General features: G+C 36.6%; 2 protein-coding genes across 4 annotated transcripts in view; one reads left to right on the forward strand and one right to left on the reverse strand.

The window, feature by feature from the left end:
- Nucleotides 1-23300, forward strand: part of LOC106078394 (uncharacterized) — a 49740-nt gene that overhangs the window by 12388 nt on the left and 14052 nt on the right. Inside the window, exon 1 of one of the 3 annotated variants that reach the window (XM_056036245.1) lies at nt 14696-14955. The exons of 1 other annotated variant lie outside the window; for it this stretch is intronic. The gene's annotated coding sequence lies outside the window, so the exon portion shown is untranslated. Of the gene's footprint in view, nt 1-14695; nt 14956-20643; nt 20773-23300 lie in introns of those variants that run through there. One more of the 3 variants, XM_056036242.1, reaches the window with a different exon arrangement.
- Nucleotides 7661-9876, reverse strand: LOC129927122 (uncharacterized). Its single transcript, XM_056034345.1, has 5 exons — nt 9726-9876; nt 9169-9623; nt 8881-8993; nt 8468-8713; nt 7661-7976 (listed from the first exon to the last, which is right to left on the reverse strand). Exons 1-5 carry the CDS (start codon nt 9874-9876, stop codon nt 7661-7663), a joined length of 1281 nt encoding a protein of 426 aa, XP_055890320.1.

Genomic DNA, 23300 nt, shown 5'->3' on the forward strand with positions numbered 1-23300 from the left:
GGTATTCTTTTAGCTTCAAATCCCACTGATGGGGGGTTTAAACTCAAAATCTCATTTGGCTACGCTCATAGCGATTTGAGTGCGTAATTTGCTTTTTTTTATATTAAAGATGTGATTTTTAGCCTCAAACCTCGCTGCAAAAGGGGGGGGGTGTTAAAGACAAAACCCCTCTTGGCTACGCTCATTAAATCTGGTGTATGGATAGTCTTATATTGAAAAGGGGGTTTTATCGTGAATTTCGAAGGGGGTTTTAAAATCAAAATCTTCCTTAGCTATGCTCTTGGAATGTTGGTATTGTCGTTTGCATTATTTTTTTGTTTTCGTTTTATAGAAGAGGGAGTTTAACTGCAAGTTATGGTTTAGTATTAAAATCTCAACTAAAATAAACAAAATCAAAGCAAAAAATCAGTCACTAAATTTCAATTCCCTTCTGCCGGGGGGATTTCATTTCGGGGGGGGGTCCCCTGGCTACGCCCATGGATGTATGAAATTGAAGAATCTTATAACATTAGGAAAACAAAAGCACAAACATTAGTGTTTTGTTTTCGTGTGCCTAATTATGAACTAATCAGCTTACAGTATTTTTTTTGTATTTAATATTGGTTTTTTAGCGTATAGGAAGTAGTTTCTTGTAAGTGTGTTTTGTTGTCTAGAATATTGTGTATGTGTGTGTTTACGTCATCCTTAGTTCCCGCAAGAGAGAGAGAGAGTCTTTTGTTAGCTGGGTAGCTGTTTTTTTTTTGTTTCCCCGTTGGGAATATGGCTTTGGGATATGGGAAAGTGTGTCGCCTTTCCGCCCTTGGAGTCGTATAGTAACTATCGTTGTTGTGGTGTAGGGAGTTAATGTTCAGTTGGGCGCCGAGATGAAATGTGAGCGTGAAAGGTGTGTTATTGAAACTTATTGGTGTGATATTGGACTAATTATTAATTATTTGTTCATTCATCAAAACCCTCTTGGAATGAGATTTCATTCATGTTTTAAGTCAGGTCTATTGTCTTATTTAAATCTAAACAAAATAGAAAATGTGTCTACATGAGCATATTAAAAAATCAACGAATAGTTATCCAGTTTTTACAATTATCGAAATGTGGTGACCTATTTACTCCACTTCTGCGCCAATCAGATAAGTTCAGACCAAAAACATCTCATTTCCCTCCCTTGTCTTGTGTAAAAAAAAAAAAACTGACCGTAAAGAAAAAAAAATCTCATGAATAACATACATTTTGATTGGTTTATTAGGAAAATCTTTTGATGTAATCGACCAGTCGTTTTAACTTCTTGTACAAAAGGAGCGTAAAATGTGTGTGTGTTTGTGTATGTGTGTAAGCCTAATTATCGGTAGAAAGCTATTTTTTTTTCCTGACAGTGGATTATAATTGGCTTCTGGTATTTGGAACGAGAAAGTCTTACTATAGGCATGAGTTTGAACACGTCACACATCCGGGTCCCTTTTTATGTGTTTTATGCGTTTTGAATGGAATTGTAAGTTTCAGACGTTTCTTCAGCAATGAAGATTATTACGTTCTAGCCCAACGCCACTTACAAGACGGCGGGGAGATGGTGGTGGGCAGCGTTCATTGAGGGACCATTGAGTCCCTGAAGGAGCGCATACCCCACGACCAAGCAGCTATCCAAGGTGAATGTAATTCAGATCACTTATTCTAGCTTTATTTGATGTCTTCAGTTTATACTAGGCAAATTTTAGGTCTTTCCTTTTATCTCAATTTGAGGTTTCTCTTTCTAGGAGAATGTGAAGATTCTTAATACCAAGCAATTTAAAGATCTCATTATGTGGGAATTTGAGGTTTCTTTATACCATGGAAATTAGATTTCTCATGTGTGAATTAGGGGTTTTTCTTTATAGATGAATTTGAGATTTCTTCTACTAAGTGTATTAGAGATCTCTCTTCTGGATGAATTTTTGTTTTTCTTTTCTTTGTGAACTATTTGTGGAGTTTCTTTCTAAATGAATTAAACGTATTACTTTCTAGGTTAATTCGAAGGCTCTCATTCTAGGTTTATTTGAGGTCTCTTTTTTTAAATCGAATTAGTGGTTTCCCTATCAAAGGGATTTTGTCAGTTACGAAGCATTGTTGAGGGCCCAAAAAATGAATCAAATATCTTCTATCTCAAAGTAGCCCTGGTCATTTAAAATGAAACATTCTTTAACTTTAATGATTGTATTTGAATACTATTTTACTGTGTTACATATAGGCATAGTGTGTTTGATGACTCTTAACTATGTGAAACGAAACATAAACATGGGTTACAAAAGACTGTGTCCAATATTACACATAACTTAGGCAGCCGCTTGTGCCAGAAAAAAGAAATTAAGTGAAGAAGAATATGAAAGGAAAAAAACACCAATTTAGAGACAAAATGGAATCTAGAAAGTTTTGTTTTTTCTTTAAATTCTGATTGTTGTTGCCGAATTCCAAAGTTTCCCATGTCCACCTTTTGTCGTTGTGAGAAAGACACCTTAGGGAATTCAATTTGGAACTCTTGAAATGGAGGGAAATTAAAATCTTGGATTTCTCTGTTCTACGATGTATTTTTATTTTAATTTTGGAAATAGGATACGCCATTTTTATTTGTAATTTCAATGTTGAATATTACGCTGTAATATGTTAGTGGTTTCTAGTTGTTAGATGAATCGAAAACTCACATTTGCCAACTGCAGATTACAGCGGTTATAAGCATATACATTTATAGTGAGTTTAAAAAAATTGGTGCGTATGAATCTTATGAAGCCAGGACTTAGGGTGTGCAAAGTGTGTAACCATAGGAAGAGGCGTAGCTAGGGATTTGGGGCCCAAGGGAATTGACCTCTTTGGGGGGGACCCTTGCATTTTGACATTCGACATCATGACATGAGATAATGTACTTAATAAATATATAACCCAACATTCAAATTGGTACAGTATATCAGTAAAATTAACAAGAAATAATCATTAAGACTCTTTAAATGAATAATACCGTTGTTTATTGGCGAAATAATGCACACGTGACAAATCTCAATCCATATCTCTTCATGTCGTGCTTTCTGTGCAGCAAATACATCTATAACATCATCTACATCGATAGTGTCTAGTATTTGTGACTGCACTGACATTAAAGCCATGATAAGCCTTTTTTTGCGTCATTGTGCTCCTGAGATAGTTTTAGATTAACTTGAGCTTGAATGATCTCTCACATGGAAGTGGCCTGAGTTAGCAGTATTCGAATGGATGTTGCAAGGTTTGAGCACACATCATTACCATATGAAGCCAGCTTCCTCAATATGTCAATTGGTGATTGTGGTACTGGTTTGTTGATGAAAAGTGCTTGTGCATCAATGACATCATTGAAAAAGCGATTTGCTTGTATTTCATCAAACAGGAAAAAGTAACACCAACGTGTTATCATCAGCGTGTCGTCACCCATAGACTCCAAGAGGTGTCTTGGTTCAAGAAGAAACCCAAATGTGCCCACATGGTTTTCCAGCATTTAGAATCTGTCCTTCATCTCCATATGAAGTCTGTCCAGCACTTCTGTCGCAACACGTTTGAATAGCAGTTCTGTTGATAGCCCTACATCAGAACTCATCTTCCCATCAAGTCTTTTCTTTCTTCTGGTTGTTTTGATTACAGGAAATCCATAGCATTCACTACCTTCTTTTGCTCTTTCGATGGATTGGGTGAATAGTTTCGTCAGTATCTCATCATTTTGAAGAAAGCATGACAGGGTTTTAATTTCATCAGCAGCTTCCCGTATGTGCAGTCCAGACTTTTGTAGTTTCTTCTGAACTATATTGATTTATCGCAGTAGATTTGACCAGAATTCCAGATAAGCAAAAATTCATAATTTTTCACTGCATGAAGAAGATTCTGTGCATTGCTTCTAGTGTCCATTCTTTCAGTTGTTGATTCAGAAAGTTTCTCCTACAGCTTGATGATTTTTGTCTAGATGCAAGGAAACTGCCGACGTAGCTTTTTCTCTTGCGGTCCACCTTTGCATTACTCTTCTTTTTTAAACTCCCGGCTCTAACTTCTTTCGGTTTGGCCCATCTCTCGGGTGAATTGATTGGGAAAAAAGTTGAACGATTCATGTACAGTTCCAAAAAAGGTGACAATTGCTGGATCTATCTCAGCAGAATAAAGAGCTGCCAGATTATCACAGTTAAGAAATGTTGCATTTAGACGTCTAATAGACGTTTCTGCAGGCCAAACAGACGGCCACTCATTGTGGCTGCGTTATCATAAGTTTGACCTCTGCACAGATCAAAGTCCAGTCCAATGTCTTTAAGAGTTTTCAGAACAAGTTCTTCATAATGTTGCCCATCAGGTTTCAAAATTTCAAAGTAAAAAAAATGAATGACTCTTTTATTTCGAAATTATCAACATCCAAGTAACGAACTATTAGGGATACCTGTTCTTGGTGAGAAACATCTGGGGTGGAATCAAGCGTCAGAAAAAAGTAACAAACTTGCTTGACTTTCTCAACAATTAATTCTCCAACTTTATTGCCCATCAAGTTTATGAACTCATTTAGAATTTCTGGTGACAAATAATGTGTCTTCCCATATTCGAGTCTATGTAACTAGTGTTTTGTAACTTCATCAAATTCTGCAAAAAATTTCAAAGATGCTAGGAAGTTCCCAGGATTGTGTGAATTCAGTTTTTCGTTGTGACCACGTAAGCTTGAGTTTGTTAATAGCTGCTGCTACACTTTTCGGAATATCTCTCCAATACTGCTGATTTTTCAAAATTTGTGTATGAAACATATGTGACAGTTCATCTGCTTCTGCCTAAGCTTTTCTTCTTCTAGCTTCCACTTCAAAAAAGCTTTTCTGTGGTGGACTCCTTCTTCATGTTCTTTCAGTCTCTCAGGTTTCTTCCATTTGGTGAAACCAACTCCTGGTTTGCTCAATGCACTAGATTTTGTTTTCAGTGCTCTTATCAGGTTTCTTCTTAAATGATAAGGATGATGAAATAAACTACCCTATATAACAAGTTACTTCCTGAGAGTAACACAGCACTAGTCAGCGCTATGGAAGTTACTCCTTCAAATTGAGAGTAATCCCGCACGGAAAGTGTTAATAATCTGTGTGGACTACATAAAACAGGGTCACTGACTTATATAACAACTTGAAAAGCAAGATTACATGACAGTTACGAAATATTTAATTTATTTAAAAACAAATTTCAGACACTCAATTGGTAGGGGACCCGGGGGGATCTTCAAATTCTCCCCCTCTCCTCCCCCACCCTAGCTACGCTTCTGACCATAGGACTTCAATGCTCAGCGCTATTTCTTCTGCCTGAATAATGATTTCTGTAGTTCAGAGAGCAGGAAATCACTTTTGTGGCCGAAGCTCTGCTCCCTGTCGTGGAAGCTCAAAGCACTCTTCAGACTTCTTACCTGTAAAGGTGTCTTTCTTGGTAATTTGCACAGTGCATTTTAATATCCAGGCCTTCTTACACATTTGAAACGTTAGAATTAAAGTATATTGAAAACATGGGCTTCACTTTAAAAAATTTCCTGACTTGCTCTAACTATCACATACATTAAATAAAACGAAATGTAAATATAAAAGCGGAAAATTGTGTTACAAAATTATTTTTAAATCACTTTCTTGTATTTTATAACATTCAGTACATAATGATACACATTTGAGATCAAATGAAAATCCGCTGCCGAGGACAGAGGTAGAAGCGAAAAGAAAATCTAAATCGACAACCGGCGGACGATGGTTATCCCTGCACTAGATTTGGCAAACTATGTAGGTCACAGCTGGGGCTGCGTAGCCACGGGAAATGCTGCGTTCCTTATTGATCTTAGGACTCAAAGACAAGACTTAAACATGATACGTGAAAATATCAATGGCTCCGTAATTCTTTAAGTCTTTTTGTCAGATCCTAAGCATGAAGAGTATGACCGTAAGTAACCCTAAGGCCTGACTCCTCCAAAATGATTGTGGTACATTAATATCTACAATAAGAAAAAGGAAACATATTTTATTAATAGTTAGTCATTATTGTCCTCAGATTTCACTGGTATTCACATTTTTGTTTTCACTTGACCTACACATATTTTCTCAATTACAAACAAAACAATTTGTCGAACCCGTCTCGAGTGAATAAAAGAACAAGATTACGAAGAGAGTTTGTGTTGTCACACAAACTCAGAGGCGGCCCCCGTCGGAGTCGGATCCTTGTCGGATCCGCCTATTCGCAAGGAATATTCAAGACGTGATTTTGTTTTCATTGTCAAAAGTAATAATGTTCCAAAGATTCAGTTGGCACTGTAAATTTTTTTTCTGTAAAATGTTTTACATGTTTGGATGTTCCTTCAAAGTTAAAGATAATTTACTTCTTTATCCAAATCTCCCGCTGGACGACGGGAGATGGCATCGAACAGGGTATTAAACCGGGACTATCGAGACAATCAGTCCTGCGCGCTAACCGCACGGCCAGGCATTGCTGTTAACGTAATAACAAACTTTATTGATAAAGAGATATATTACACATTACGGCATGTCAACTACCGGATATGTACAATATGTCAGACGAGAGATTTTAGATAATCTTTTTTGGATTTGATTTGAAAAATGGAAAAAAAAGAAAAGAACAAGGCATCGAGCTTTTACTTCGGCAACGTCTGCTCGATGTCCCAGCGCAGTTAGCAACAGAGCTATTGGCATTTTCATTTAAATGGAACTAGAATGAGGAAGTAGATCTACCTAAATTAAACTTCTGATTTAGCACTCTTAAGATCTATATCTACTAGATCTCGATCTAAAATATAAATTTGGAATAATGTAGATGTAATTTAGATAAGATTTATGTAAAAATAAAATCTATTAATAGACTGAATGCAATATTGAATTAAAAAATAGAAGTTTAGTTTTAGTATTTTATAACATTGCAATATTGATCTATAACCTAGACTTTTGGAAATAAAAATCTACTTGTTTTTGTTTAGTTTTAGTATTTTATAACATTGCAATATTGATCTATAATCTAGACTTTTGGAAATAAAAATCTACTTGTTTTTGTTTAGATTTTACCTCCTTTTTATTCTGATATAATAATTACATTATTAGATTAGATTATACAATATTAGTTATAGTCATCGTAAGACCATCATGAATCTATTTCACTATTTTAACATTTAATATATTGAAATAAATCTATATAGCTTTAGGGGCAAGATTTCTGAAACTCTAATGTTTAAGTTCACTGCTCTCATGGATTATTAAGTAGAATCAAAATCTACATCAGAAAAGTGACCAGTGCTGCGCAGGGAAATAAGGTCTGGCTCCTGTTGATTATTATGAACGAATAATAACAAGACTCTGGATATAACTTATAAGACATGAAATCAGCTGTTTAATCTAACGCCATATTGGTTGACAACAACAGTTACAAGGGATGTTACTCCCAAACACCGATTGGTGCAACCTATATAAAACACACATCAACATTCTTCCCTTTCTATAGCTAACAAAATACATATCAGAAATATTTGCAATTAAAATAACAAACATTAATAACTCATCTTATTTTATAAATATTATAACAACTAAAAATAAAAATAAATTTTAATTGAAAGTGTGACACATATAGAATAAATAGAAAAAATATTTCAACATGCATATTAATATTGTCATAAAAATTCTTAGTACATATCATAATCCCTATGCCACACAGGTCTATTTGTTTCTCGAGTGCTAGTTCTTGCTGGCATATTTCTATCACAATTATTGTCTGGTACATGAGAAACTACTCCAGACTGTGCTGAATGTTGAGAACAGTTATCAGAAAAATCTGGCCTCTCATTATCATCATCATCATCCAAGACATTCCCATCATATACATCAGTGTCTTTCAAAATAGTTTTCCTTGGCCTAATATGATATCTGTTGCGTATGTAGAATCCTCCATTATCTCCCTTGATCTTATAAGATCTTGGAGATGGTTGTTCCCTGATTGACCTGGGTATTGGTAATAAATAAATAGATGGAGTTTTGGTAGATCCCGAGCTTGCTTATCATATTGTCTTTTTACCTGTCGTTTGTAATTCTCTTTCTTCTCAGCTACAACATGTTCACTTAAACACTTTGAAGTGCTAAATCCAGTACATTGCCGAGGTGTATTTCTGAGTTCCAGTAAAGCTTCATATGGATCATTACTATTATGCTTAGTTTTCAGTAATAAATTCTTCATTATCTTTACAGCAGCTTCCGCCTATCCATTTGTTCTCGGATAACCAGGGTCTGATCTAATGTGAGTGATGTTCCATCGCCTTGTGAATCTCAAAAACTCATTTGAACTAAATTGTGGACCGCCATCTGTTATTAACATTTTTGGAGCACCAAAACGAGCAAATTGTCCTTTCAATTTTATAATCACATCTTGTGATGTTGTTGTTGACAGATAATCATACTCAATAAAATTAGAGTAATAATCAACAGTAATTAGATACTGTCTTCCATCCACTTCCATCAGGTCAGCTCCAACTTTTTCCCATGGTACATTTAATTCATCATGTTGTATAAGTGTTTCTCTCTGGTTAATAGGTTTTCTTTCTTGACAAGCACTGCATGTCTCTGCCATCTGCTTTATTTCATCAGCCATGCCAGGCCAGAACATCGTCTGTCGGGCCCTCCTCATCATTCCATCATATGCAATGTGTGCTGTGTGCAGGTTTTTCTTCATTTCTTGACGCATACTGAAATTACCCCATTACTAAGTCCTAAAGTATCAGCAAAATCAAAATATGGTTTTACCCTGTTGTCTAAATCTTTTTTTCTTTGAGGCCATCCATTCATAATTTGCTTTGATAATTTACTTAATGTGTCATCTAAGTCTGTTTCTTGTTTTATTCTTTCTAATAACGGATCCGGTATGTCCACAACATGTGTCTGGAATATGTTAAAAACTTTCTTCTCCTCTTGATTGCACAGTCGTGATAATGTGTCAGCAATGTGTAAACTGTTTCCTTCTACCCACTGAAATGAGAAATCATAACGATTGCTCCTCAACATAAAGTTTTGTAATCTTCTTGGAGCCTGGTTTAGAGGCTTCCTTAAGATGTTTGCAAGTGGCTTATGATCATTTATTATTTATTATTATTGCATGTCTTCCAAATGTATATTGATTAAATCTTTCTAGTCCAAAAACTACCGCAAGTAGTTCTTTTTCAATCTGAGCCCACCGTTTTTCAGTTGGTGTCAATGCTCTAGAGGCAAATTCTATTGGTTGTCCTTCTTGCATTAGTACAGCTCCAAGTCCATGTTGACTACTATCCACTTGTATTTCAAGTTTCTTGTCAGGGTTGTAGAATATAAGGACTGGAGTATTTGTAATCATTGTTTTTATCATGTTGAATGCCTCTTCACATTTTTCAGTCCATCTAAAATTGCAATCTTTCTTTGTTAGTTCTCTTAATGGTTGAGACACTTCTGCTAGATTGTTCAAAAATTTTGACAAATACTGCACCATTCCACATAGTTTTCTTGCTTCCTGGCTATTTTCTGGTTTCTTCATTTCCAGAATAGCTTTGATCTTCTTTATGTCAGGCTTTATGCCTTGCACACTAATGCAGTGTCCCATGAAACTTATCTGGTCTTGTTTCTCTACTGTTTTTGTTTCATTTAATTTAATGCATTTCTCTTTGCATCTCTCTCTTAATCTCTTCAGTTTGTCAGAGTTATCTTTATCTGCTTCTTCTTTGGACTGACCACATCCCACAATCACGATATCATCAGCCACATTAATGCATCGTTCTAATCCTAACAATGCTTCTGTTAACTTCTTCTGGAATATTTCTCCACTTACACTTAGTCCAAAAGGCAGTCTTGACCATCTGTACCTCCCATATGGTGTGATCATGGTAGTTAGTAGACTAGACTTTTCATCTAGACGTACATGCCAGTAAGCCTCCTTTACGTCAAATTTAGAAAATATTTTAGCATTTAGGAACTGTGGCATTACAGCTTCCAAAGTTGGTAACTTAAAATGTTCTCTTTTTAAAGCAGTGTTTAGATGTCTTTGGTGAATGCAGATCCTTAAATCCCCATTTGGCTTTTGAACCACAGCCATCTGGCTGACACAATCTGTTGGTTCATTTACAGGAATTAATATTTTCCTTTTTACTAATGTCTCTATTTCTGCTTCCACTTTCTTTTGAAATGCAATTGGTATATTACGACATTATTATGAATGAATAATAACAAGACTCTGGATATAACTTATAAGACATGAAATCAACTGTTTAATCTAACGCCATATTGGTTGACAACAACAGTTACAAGGGATGTTACTCCCAAACACCGATTGGTGCAACCTATATAAAACACACATCAACAGCTCCCATTTATCACGAAACTCCGGCCTGAATCCCGCGGCGAATACCCTGGGTCACACTGGCTCATAGCAACCAGCGGAGCAGTCAGGTTCATGAGTGATATACTTCTGCCTCCCATCTAGGCCATCTTGGATGTCAGACTTTTTTTTTTCAGTAGTTCAAAAGATTTTACATAGTCAAAAAAAAAAAAAGCAAACAAATTTCATGGTCCCTCACCACAATTAAAGTAATATCATGCTTCCCCAGAAGTTGTTCCTAATTCATTTGGTTGTCCTATTTCCGGCTGTAGACATCATGGCTATTGCTCTCTGTTGTAGACACATGTACGAACACGTGTATTATACATGTCCTCACATGTCAAACGATGAAACAGGGATTCTCCGAAGGCAGCCGTCTCCAGTTTCCATGGAAACTTGGAAGCCAAGAAAGAAAATCCCAGGAAACACAATCCTAAATGTTTGTGTTGGTATCTTTACCAGCTAACAGATCAGCGTGAATTCCTATTGTTCTACTGTTTTTATGTCCAACACTATATTTTAAACTGGGCTAATCAACGCAAACAACGTTTCTGGACATCACTCATCATCACGTTGCGGATAAGACGTGAATTCGGCGCCATTGTATACAGATCCAAAGAAACTTGATAAGTCTGACCGTTTCTCCACATTAACATCGGAGAAGCCTCCAAAATTCGGCAGACTAACAGCATTGCAGTTATCTCATGGGGAAACTAAGTGGCTAATTTCCCCCCATTGAAACCCCAACTAATCTTCACCAGTTGATACCGAGAGGTCCTGAAGTTCTGTTAGTATCACCAGAGACAGTCTTACATCAAATTAGTGGGAACATTAAGGATGACTTTATATGCTTTAAATACAAAAGAAATAAAAAAACAAATAAAGCTATGAAAAAATTGAATAATTTGTAGCTTTATCGAAATTTTAATTAGTGACACTCGGGACTATCCCTACTTCTTAACCAAACTCTATCCATCCCCTACCCTTCCAGTAATACTATCCATAAGTGTATAAACAGGCAAGAAAAAAATAAGAATGGGACGCTATGGAGACGATTGTCACCTCAAACGCACGGTTAGGGTTAGCCACCATTACAATTCACAAAACCTGATGGAAAGCAAATCCTTACATAAAAGCTTAAAACACTGCTTTTTAAGTTTATATAAATTCTGGGACAAAGTTAAAGATATTTTTAGGGAGCTTTTTAAATTCTATTTTTTAATCGGTTTTTATAAAAGTGCATTTTTTTCCCTTTGGTGTCATCCCAAAGTTATCAAAAAGTCAAGAGTAATGGGCCCAAGCGCAGTGGACGCAAGGAGCGATGGCATGCCCACTTTTGAAGCCCCAAGTACTTAACCAAGCTACGACATTAATCCGAGAGTGGGTACATGACAAGTGGTTGAAATCCTGGGATGGCTCCAACATGCCCGTGGAGTCTGGAAACATTTGCGACGATGCATGGAGGAGGCTAAAAAGGTCGGAACAGTGTAGAACGGGACTCTGCCATGTTGGTGTTTATTTTGCCCGGTTCCGGCCAAATTTTGATGCCCATTGCCGACACTGTGGAGAGTCGGTGGAGACAGTGGCGCATCTCTTGCAAGAGTGTCCGCAGCTCCAAGAGCTGCGGGATTGTTTGTCTGCAGAGTCACTTGACCTGTATGGGAGCTTAAAGTCACTACGCCTAACAGCAGAGTTTCTCGCCAAGGCTCTACGGGAGGACTAATCCTTCCAGTCTTGTTACCAATTGGAGTTCATTACAGGTGGGCCCCTAATGGTCGTGGGCCCGGGTTCATTGAACCCCTTCGCACCATGGATGCTACGCCACTGGCGGTCACATTATGGGCATATGTAATCCACAGGCGCCGTTGCATTTTCACCCTTCTTTCTACTACTGTTGTGTATGGCATCTGCGCGGGACCATTCCTTTATGCCATCCAGTGCCACTTTTCCCTAGCTGCTAGTGTCGATTTTGAAGAGCTTCATGTCGTGTTTGCATACATCAGTATACATTAGAAGTGGACGACCAGCGGCTCTCCTGCCTTCTGTTAAATAATAGACATATAGATAATAGACAAATAGATAATAGAAGTTCAGTTAATAGACCTACATTATTTCTTGGCTTTCTTCTACTACTAATACAATAAAAGATTTGGGAAGAGAGAGGCAGCCCTAAAATATGAATTGTGAAGGAAGCTGGTTATAATACTAGTCTCAAAATCAAAGATTTTATCAGTCTATAATCTATAACGAAACTCCTAACTGCCCCTCCTTGTATTCCCCTATGTGCATCAGAGATTATCTTAGACGTTAAGGACCTAGGCTGATCGATACGTTGTCTGCTGTGAACACTAGGGCTCTTGACTGTAAATATAAACCGCGTGTTCAGGGCGTCTTAACTTTAACCCTGGCATGCGTTGGGAGAAATTACACAATGTCATATTGAGTGCAGGGCAATATGGATGGTCAAGTTTATTTTCAAATGTGAAAAGGGGAGAGAGAGCTATAAAGGAGAGAATATAGTTAATCTAATATATAAATCAAAATGTAAGGCGTATGTATGTATGTATGTCTCGCATAGAAGTCAAAACCGTTTGGCCAATCTTGATAAAACTTGGCATAAATGTTTCATAGATCCTAGCGAAGACCGTAGTGAATGTTCAATAACTTATAAGTATAAGAAAATACCTAAATGTATCTCTATTAAAGAGCGAAACACTTTTACAAATCAGGTAAACCCGACCCGCATGCCGCGGGTTATATTCGGCTAGTATAAAATATAGACTACAGACGAGTATGTGTTATCACACGTATTTTATGCAATTCTAAACGTAAAGTATCTTCTTAAAGACTATTACTTGTGTATATAAACATCTAAATCTAGACCATTTATACCATTTATAAGTTACGTGGGTTTATGATTTAAATATATATCTCTATGCGGATAACAGTATAGCAAAATAGTATACATCTTTACACTGTTTTATTCGAGCCTGTTAAAAAGAAATGTCAGAAGTTAGTCAGAACATATCATGATCATTTTTCTATAAAATTTCGACTCAAATCTAGATCTAACTAGAAGAGATGTTCAGATAATGGCCACATTTATTGTAACGGTTAACACGTAAATTATACAGATTTTTTTTAAACTGAACAATCAGAAAGTTTCTTTTGGGACAAGATCGAACAAATTGGCCAATAAATAGGGTCATATTGGCCAGTCTTTATAGATCTACAATTATAGATCTACAATCTAGCCTATTTCTCTGCCCAACGTTAACTGTAATTTTGAAAATAGAGCCACATTAAAAGAATATATAGGGAACCAAAGAAATGAGTGACACAGGGACACTGTAGACTTGTGAAATAGTTCTGAAATTGTCGGACCTCAAAGTAACATATTGTTGTAACCCTGCCTTGCACCAGTGCTTGAAGTGCGGACGAGCGCACTAGTGAACGAAAACAGGAAGACACTAGGAGAGAGAGAGTAACAGTGCATCAGGGATTGTGAAGAGTCTGAATGCTTGGAAACTAAGAAGCCAGCTTTTGTGATGCCTGAAGGTTGTAGAAGGGACCTGGAGCGAAGCGGGGAAGGCTGTCGTTGGTCCTCATTCGGGTTGCTGTCTAAAGGAGTGGTAAATTAGTAGCAAGACTCTGAGGAAGTTGAAGAATGTTATGTGTTTGTCCTAGTGAATAAACACCTGTCTTTATTTCCTGTTAAACTGTGTTGAGTTGTCTGCCTTTACGTTGAGTGCCTACCCTAGAGTTACAACAATATCCTATGAAGTAACTCGGAAAACGGCTGTCCAATTAGAATCCCAGAAATTTTCCATTAAATTCCTTCAAAATGTATGAAATAACATAATAAAATAAACAAAAGAATAGATGTATGAAATAACAATAAAATGAATAAAAATATTCACTATTTGTCTTTCTGTCTTTGGTAATGAGTTGCAATCTCTTTTTCTTTAGACCTAGATCTACATATTTGTCTGGCACAATCCTTGGCTTCGTGTTCTTGGTTCTGAATAAAGAAGATTAGTCCACATGACATGTAGCCGTTTAGCGTGTTTCCTTGAGCTAAGCTTCTGTTTCTCTTCCTTCAAAGGTCTCTTAATTAGTACAGCTCTGGGCCATCCTAACATCTTTCCTGACGCCTAACTCAAAGATCACGCTTTCTATTAGACAGTGAAAAATGGGGTGCAGGGGAGAAAATAAGTTTTGTGAGCGTCAGAGAGAGAGAGAGAATGGGTAGAAGCGAGAGAGAGAGAGAGAAAGAGAGAAAAAAGTTAGGATGACATGGAGTGGCCGAAACACTAGTTGTTCCACCCTTATGCTTTGTGTGTAACAGACATTTTTTTTTTGGCTTACAATCTTACAATAATAATGTATCTGGCCAGATAAAATAGCGTCTGTATGTGATAAAGGGATGACTATTGCCAGTTGTACGTAACATTCTGTAGTGACCAGTGTCCAGTTTTTGGTTGTTTATTTTGTTTCAAAACTCTGCAGATTGAGCTCTAGACAAAATTAAGCTGCAATGGATATACATATATATTAATTTCTCATGGATTTCTTAGTGTAAAAACAGTAAGTAAACAAGATTACTAAACTATATAAATGTAGATGTTTTCCAATTCAATGAATCCTTGCCGCTTGCTTTACGCCGTGATCAAGAGTGCTCTCGAGACTGTGTCTCCAGGATGATACATAGGATCCTTCTTATGAGATTGAATTCAACAATTTTATTTTTTAAATAAAGAACTGAATCTCTTACATGGTATTATGAGCATGATACTGTCTCAATAGATCTCGCTTTCTTTCATTCCTCCCTCAGCCGCCCAAGTGAATGTGTAGATAGATATCAATATTTAATTTTGTTGTTATAAATCTAAACCAGCCGGATATGACCCGCGGCCAATCTAGTGGATACATGTTCCCTTAACATTTTTTAAAATGTTACCACTAAAATGAAAGTGGAGTGTGAAAACGGGTTTACCCATTCAGCTGACATATTTATATCAAATATAAAATACTGTGAAAACGGGTTTACCCGGTTAGTCAAAAAGTTTCCTTCTTTAATAGAGATAAATTCAGGTATTTCTTTTTGTTTTGGGACCTTCTTGTTTTGGGAGGGACATTAAACATACATTACTGTCTCCGCGATTATCTAAAAAACATTTGTACCAAGTTTTATCCAGATTAGTCTAACGGTTTTGATTTCTAGGCCGGACAGAATACATACATACTCCTCACATTCTACTTTATATGTTATACTAGACATATGTTACCCGCGACCCGCGGGTCTATATTTGCGCATTACTGTCGATATAGTCACTGAGAGTGATTTGTAAACAATTAAACGAAATAATAATGTAATAAGTAAAGCCAATGTGTCAATGTAAAAATAGTGTGAATGAAGCTATCAAATCAAAATAGCTAATAGGCTTAAATCCATTTTTTTAAATTAAAACATTTGCTTTTGAATAATCTAGTGGATTGGATTTAGATGTATGTTAAACGTAGCTAATGATCCTTTCACGTTATTTCTCTTTCGCTACGAAAATAAAATTAGTTTTGCGAAAATGGGTTTACCCGAAGTCGATACATTCTTATCTATTAAAAACGAAAAGAGCGATAGCTTTGTTAAATGAATGGGATTATAAAGTGAACAATTAAACGAAATTATATTTAGTACGCGATTCATGAATGAATATAGATCTAGGCCTATCTCAACTCGGCTTCGCAGCTTTCGTAAATGAATGTAGCTTTAGAAAACCAAATTTGAATGTTTATTTGATCAAAATATGAAATGAATGGACTTTAATTAATATGTTTATGTGTTAAAGTATAAAACTATCCGTGCGAAGAGAAGTTTTATCATCTTAGAGTTGAATTAGAGTTTTAGATCTAGAGATGGGATTATAAAGTAAACAATTAAACGAATTAATATTTAGTACGCGATTCATTACGGAATTGTCTAATGAAAGAATGTTCGTCAGGAAATCTGTAGTCACAGATATCAGGAACTAATTTATGTAAAAAATGCTTTTGAAACACAAAGTTGAAGGTTAATTTTATTATATAATGAAATCAATGGATCTTCTTTTGTATTTTCATGTGTCAAAGTAAAAAACTATCTGCGCAAAGTGTATTTCTTAAAATTAGATCTAGGTCTAAATCCTTTCTATCTTTTCGTATGTCAACATTGTAGACATGGCCTAGATCCATAAAATACTATAGCTGTAATAGAGTCGGACAACTTTATTTTTTTTGAGGGTCTTAAGTTTGTTTTAGGGCTACAATACATACACTACGGTCTAAGTTGGTACCCAAGGAACATTCCTGCCTAGTTTTATCAAGATTGGTCAAGCGGTTTTGATGTCTATAAGTAACATACATACATACATACCCCTCACATTCTACTTTATAATATAGATATGTATTTGTTGGAAACAAATCTTTTAAACGAGGTCTCAGAAATGTTGCATTACTTCTGGGTAAATCTTAGTGCACATATTTGTTTTCCAAACAGCATGTGTTTTATTTGAGAATTAGCAAGACTAGTGAGTTTGAAACACAGTGATCTTGTCTTTGTTTGCATTTCGATTCATGTAAATTCGGCTTACATTCTTAAAGCAATAAAATACCATAGAAAACAAACAGAAAGTGAGATTGAGAAATATGGGCGATATCAATAGATCTACGTGGATTTATTTTTTGTTTAAATAATAGTTCTCCTTTCAGACCTTGCGATCTATAAGGCAGATGATGTTAATGCGATCCGTTTCTTTGGTCAGCTGTTAAAGAACAAGGTGTAATCTGGCCAGAACAACGAGCAACCGCCTATACTTTCTCCAACTAAAGCACCCATTAGAGTTGGGTGGACTCAGGGGCGCCCTAAAAAATCCCGAAATTCAAAATCCAAATCTTCACCTAGATTCGAACACAGGAACCAAGGTTCGGAGGTAAAGCGCTTAACCACTCAGCCATGAAAACGCAAGATTATAAAAAGACGAAGACGACAATGGTTATAAATAATTAGACTAAGTCATCAATGTCAAGGACGCCATATTGACACCATATTTTGTAAATTAATAAATCATTCTTTTTGTGTGTGTGTGCTATAGTCGAAAGTGCAAAATAAGGGAAGTGTTGATACGCTTTTTTTAAATTAAATTTCTGACAATTTCTGAGCACTTTTTAGTAGACTACTACAGAATCAAATTGTCTAAGGCTCTTACTTTGTTGTACAAAATAGTTTAAGTAGGGAGTAAGCAATTAGAGTTTTACTGTATGACTTCAAACGTATTTGATACGAAGATGAATTGCCGTGCATTGAAATAGTGCTAATATTGAACTACAATTGAGCGTCCTTTACATTGTTTAGTTTATCCCGTAAATCTTCACTAGATGATCAACACACTTCTGCACACTGGGTAGACTAAAAAGACAAGCGAGCTATTTAGTAGGCCCTATTATCCTCCGTAATGGTGAGCTCCAATCATCAATAGATTACTCGCAGTGTATTTTTAACTAGCGGACATCGTTTTTTTTTTTCAACTTTTGTCACGGTTGTTACTTATTTTAGCTGAAAGATATTGTGTCCGTGTTTTTGTAAAGTAGAGAATGCTCTTTTGTTCTACCTCAGGTTTGTGTCTACGGTGTGGATCTATTTCGCTTTGGTTTCTGTTGCTCGTTCTGTCTTTGAACACTCTGTTGTTGTTTTTTTTAAAACCCTTTCTTCCTTCCTCGTCCTTATGGCAATGTTTCGTAGTCCAACCACTTTATGTCTGTTGTCTGGAAAGGATCAATACTGCAATGCTTGCGACTTTCTCTAGCTGTTGTTTGTTTGTTATCCATGTGTCCTATTTTCCTTCTAAATTGAAGATTCTTGCATCCTAGGCCAAACCACCCACAGGAAGGCGGGGGATAGGGCGGGTAGTCCAGATAACAGTCCAGGGGGCTTACCACATGACCAAGCAGCTGTTGAGTGTTCTATGCATTGTTGAGTGTTCCATGTATTGTTGTTCCAAAGTTCCTTCAAGCAGCTGTTGAGTGTTCTATGTAATGTTGAGTGTTCTATGTATTGTTGAGTGTTCTATGTATTGTTGTCCTTAGTTCCTTCAAGCAGCTGTTCAGTGTTCCATATATTGTTGTTCCAAAGTTCCTTGTGATCAACGTTTGGGTCAGTAGGTTCATTCCTATTCTCACAGTTAAAAGATTCGTTCATCAATTCCTCTTTTTGCATCGTAAATGTTGAATTGCTGGTCTTAACTCTACACTGTAGCCAGAGGCGTAGCTAGGAATTTTCCATCGTTTGGGGGTCCGGGAGGCTTGACCTCTTTGGGGGCAATGCATGTTGCATAATATTTAATTTCTAATGTAAAAAACACTCATTTGGGCCCCCCACTCAAGTGGAGGCGCGGGGGGATTTTAAAATTCTTCCCCTTCCTCCCTCCACCATAGCTACGCCACTGACTGTAGCAGAGGGTCATGAGCCAGTGTAATAGAAAACGTAGCCTCCATGTAAATCTACATTTGATACGACAAGCATATGTACAGTAGTGAAGCAAATTGGAAAAATCATTTGAAGTCCGATTACCTCACCGGTGTTGAGAAAAAAACACTATGTGACTAGAAAAGGGGGACGGTATGTTGGAGGAAAGATAGTTTGTTCTGAAAACTAGTGTAATACACGATTTAGTCCATATACTAACTAGCATACAATTGTGTATGAATGTCTTTAGGCCAGCACATAAATGTTTCCAAACGTTTACTAGCTTCTCGCTGCTACCAAAATGCTTGTACGTTCTACAGACAACGTAGGCCTACATGCTACACTGTTAATGGATTTCACATTGATTGTAACATTATTAACTTCTTCTTAACCTCATCATAGTATGTTGATCCACGCCACAGGCATGAAGGGGGACTATATAGTCAATAAGTTACTATCAAGATCTCGAAATCACAAATCCATTTTCATAAGAATTTTTGAAGGTAATCTACATTTTTGTGTGCTAATGTAAGAAATAACAAGATCTGAGATCTGAGTATGACAGGCTGACGGACGGACATTTTGCACAAACCTAATTGCGGCTTTTCCCCTTACGGGGTTCGCTAAAAATGAAATCAGAGATGAATTATTTTTGATGCTTTTGATGCATTTGATACATCACTAATATGATGACATGTTGACCCGGAGACTGGTTTTGCAAGCAGAAATGAGCATTTTAGTTTGTCAAAATTGTGCAATGCTTTTCATATAGACCAGAATCCTTACGAGGCACTCTGTGGCAATTAGTAAGGCCTGTAAATTGGAGCTGAGGTTGTCTGAGAGGAAATGAATATATGTGCATGAAGGAAGAGGTTTTTGTTGTGAATGACAATATGTAACTGGACTGGGTGATCATCGCAGATACGCCATGTTCTTTCTTTAAAACTGCTTTAGGTACCAAAGGATTTCATTGTTGTTTGTTTTAAAACTGGACGTGGCGCCAACAACTTCCTGGACGTCTATTTCTTTCTTTATTTCAGGACGACATGCGGGAATGCCCGCTGAGACGTACGTGTTCAAGATAAAGATGGACTAGACCTCCAAGCCTAATTTAATAATTAAATTGTTATAGTCTAATTAAATGAAAATAAATTATGGCTTTTATTTAGCGCTACTTTCATGCTTATAGCATGCTCAGAGCGCTTTGGTCCAATCTCATTTGTGGACCAGTGGGTGGAGGGAGTATCTAGGAGAAGGTTTTTCCGTGCTGCCTTTGGGCGCTCAGTAAACACAACTCTGCTCGAGTCGGGTGTCGAACGTCGAGCCCCCTTCATAGGTAGCCAAACCGAGTTCAAGCGCACTTAGCCACTCGACCACTAATTGAAAATTTAATAGTATTAACAATCAAGCCAGAGTTTTTCCTGTTTGGCCTATTTGCTAATAATTCTTACCCAAAGATATAAATAAACTATCAACTTTCTAGGAAAATCGTAAGAGCGTTTTCGAGAACCTTGTCTATATATCCAGGTTTTTGGTTGTTGTTTTTTTTTTTTTTTTTTTTTGATCCGATGAAGAATTTGCAAGCTGATAAAAGAATCGTAATAAGAACATTGGTCATTGCATTTTGTTTTGCTTTTGTTTTAACTATGTATGAATGTTAGAGCTTAGTGCACGTGAAGCTTTGTATGTGTGGGAGCGTGAGCGGCTGTGTGTTACCTAGTACACTGGTGTTGAATCACTGCGACAGCTGTTCAGTTTGCTCTTCGTTCAATTGTTACATTTCTTGGGGGGGGGGGGGGTATATTAGTTTTAGTAATTGAAAATCTTTCTCATGGATTGTGTACATTCTAAATAGTAAAACACAGCTTTGTCTCACAGACTTGATACAAGTATTTGTTTTCTTGCCAGTGAGTAGCAGAGATATAGTTTAGCTTTATGCAAGATTAATTTTGTTATTTCTCTTTGAAGTCTGCAGACTTTGTCTCAGCACCTCCGTTTGTTTTAGCGACCACCGAAAGGGCAATAGCCTAACTATTTTTTAATACTATTGACTATTAAGAGTAAAAAAAACCCAAAACAACAACAACAGGGGAATCTATATTCTTGTATAGCAAGTATATTTGTAACACATGTATGCACATGGTTTTGTTCTTTTCTAAAATAATTTTATGAACAAAATTTGTACTACTAAATTAAATACTTACTATCATACAAGGAACTCACTTTTTAAATAAAATGTTCACTTATATTTTAAAAGAGAAAGAATGCATTTAGTATGTATATAAATCGGATATAGTTTAAAACTACAATTATTAAGCAGTGTTTTAGATCATTCAACTGTACCATCACATACGTTACATATACTGCATAAAATACGCATAGTCATTTAACTAAAGTGGAAAGTTTCTTCCTTGAGGCCTTGAATGAGAGATTGGCCCTTAACAAAACAATTAAATCAATTAGATAATCATTCAATGACATCAGTTAGGCCAGGTTCACATTAAACCATAACTATCAGTTTATTGAATACATATGAATATTAACAATATTATAATAATATTAAAATCAATCAATCTCAGTATCGTGTGGTGTAAAGTGGTAAGTCGGACCAACAATACAAGTGCTTCATCTTCCTTAGTTTAGAGCATGTCATGAGTTGCATGAATCAGCCAGGAAAACCAACTGCTTAGCAGAGTTTAAGTCATTGATTAACATGCATGACTTGACTGACACATAGATACGTGTAGGACATAATTATCTTTTTGTTTCGAAGGAACGTCTGTACAGTATAATATAAGAGAATGTCGATCTCTGCTTTTCAATGCCAGCCTCTCATTGAAACGGATTTATCTTTGAATGTCTTTCTCAATTCTCACTTGAACAAATATCTCATCTAGAAATTATAGGATTATACAATTAGATACCATAGACGTTGTTTTGTTTTATTTTTAAACACACAAAAAAGACATAGAAGTCTATGTATTTTCAACAAGGGATGTAACAATGAAAAAAAGTACAGTACTGTGTTTGGTGACTATCATTGGTGAACAGTAAATGGGTAGTGGCGAATACAATGTCCAAAAAAAAATCTCTGCCTCAGATCGATACGATCTCACTCAACACTGTAATGTAGATTTAATTACTGGTCCAGTGATGCAAGATAGACGCATGATGTCGCAAGTGAGATCACGTGAAGTTAACATCTTGACTATGTGGGTTGTCTCCATTGAAAGACAAGTGAAGTTAACATCTTGACTATGTGGGTTGTCTCCATTGAAAGACCAGTGAAGTTAACATCTTGACTATGTGGGTTGTCTCCATTGAAAGACAAGGGAAGTTAACATCATGACTATGTGGGTTGTCTCCGTTGAAAGACCAGTGAAGTTAACATCTTGACTATGTGGGTTGTCTCCATTGAAAGACCAGTGAAGTTAAAATCTTGACTGTGGGTTGTCTCCATTGAAAGACAAGGGAAGTTAACATCATGACTATGTGGGTTGTCTCCGTTGAAAGACCAGTGAAGTTAACATCTTGACTATGTGGGTTGTCTCCATTGAAAGACCAGTGAAGTTAACATCTTGACTATGTGGGTTGTCTCCATTGAAAGACAAGGGAAGTTAACATCTTGACTATGTGGGTTGTCTCCATTGAAAGACCAGTGAAGTTAACATCTTGACTATGTGGGTTGTCTCCGTTGAAAGACAAGTGAAGTTAACATCTTGACTATGTGGGTTGTCTCCATTGAAAGACAAGTGAAGTTAACATCTTTACTATGTGGGTTGTCTCCGTTGAAAGACCAGTGAAGTTAACATCTTGACTATGTGGGTTGTCTCCATTGAAAGACCAGTGAAGTTAACATCTTGACTATGTGGGTTGTCTCCATTGAAAGACAAGGGAAGTTAACATCTTGACTATGTGGGTTGTCTCCATTGAAAGACCAGTGAAGTTAACATCTTGACTATGTGGGTTGTCTCCATTGAAAGACAAGTAAAGTTAACATCTTGACTATGTGGGTTGTCTCCGTTGAAAGACCAGTGAAGTTAACATCTTGACTATGTGGGTTGTCTCCATTGAAAGACCAGTGAAGTTAACATCTTGACTATGTGGGTTGTCTCCATTGAAAGACAAGGGAAGTTAACATCTTGACTATGTGGGTTGTCTCCATTGAAAGACAAGTGATGTTAACATCTTGACTATGTGGGTTGTCTCCATTGAAAGACCAGTGAAGTTAACATCTTGACTATGTGGGTTGTCTCCATTGAAAGACCAGTGAAGTTAACATCTTGACTATGTGGGTTGTCTCCATTGAAAGACCAGTGAAGTTAACATCTTGACTATGTGGGTTGTCTCCATTGAAAGACAAGTAAAGTTAACATCTTGACTATGTGGGTTGTCTCCATTGAAAGACAAGGGAAGTTAACATCTTGACTATGTG

Source organism: Biomphalaria glabrata, chromosome 7, assembly GCF_947242115.1.
Source record: "Biomphalaria glabrata chromosome 7, xgBioGlab47.1, whole genome shotgun sequence".
Lineage (NCBI taxonomy): Eukaryota > Metazoa > Mollusca > Gastropoda > Planorbidae > Biomphalaria > Biomphalaria glabrata.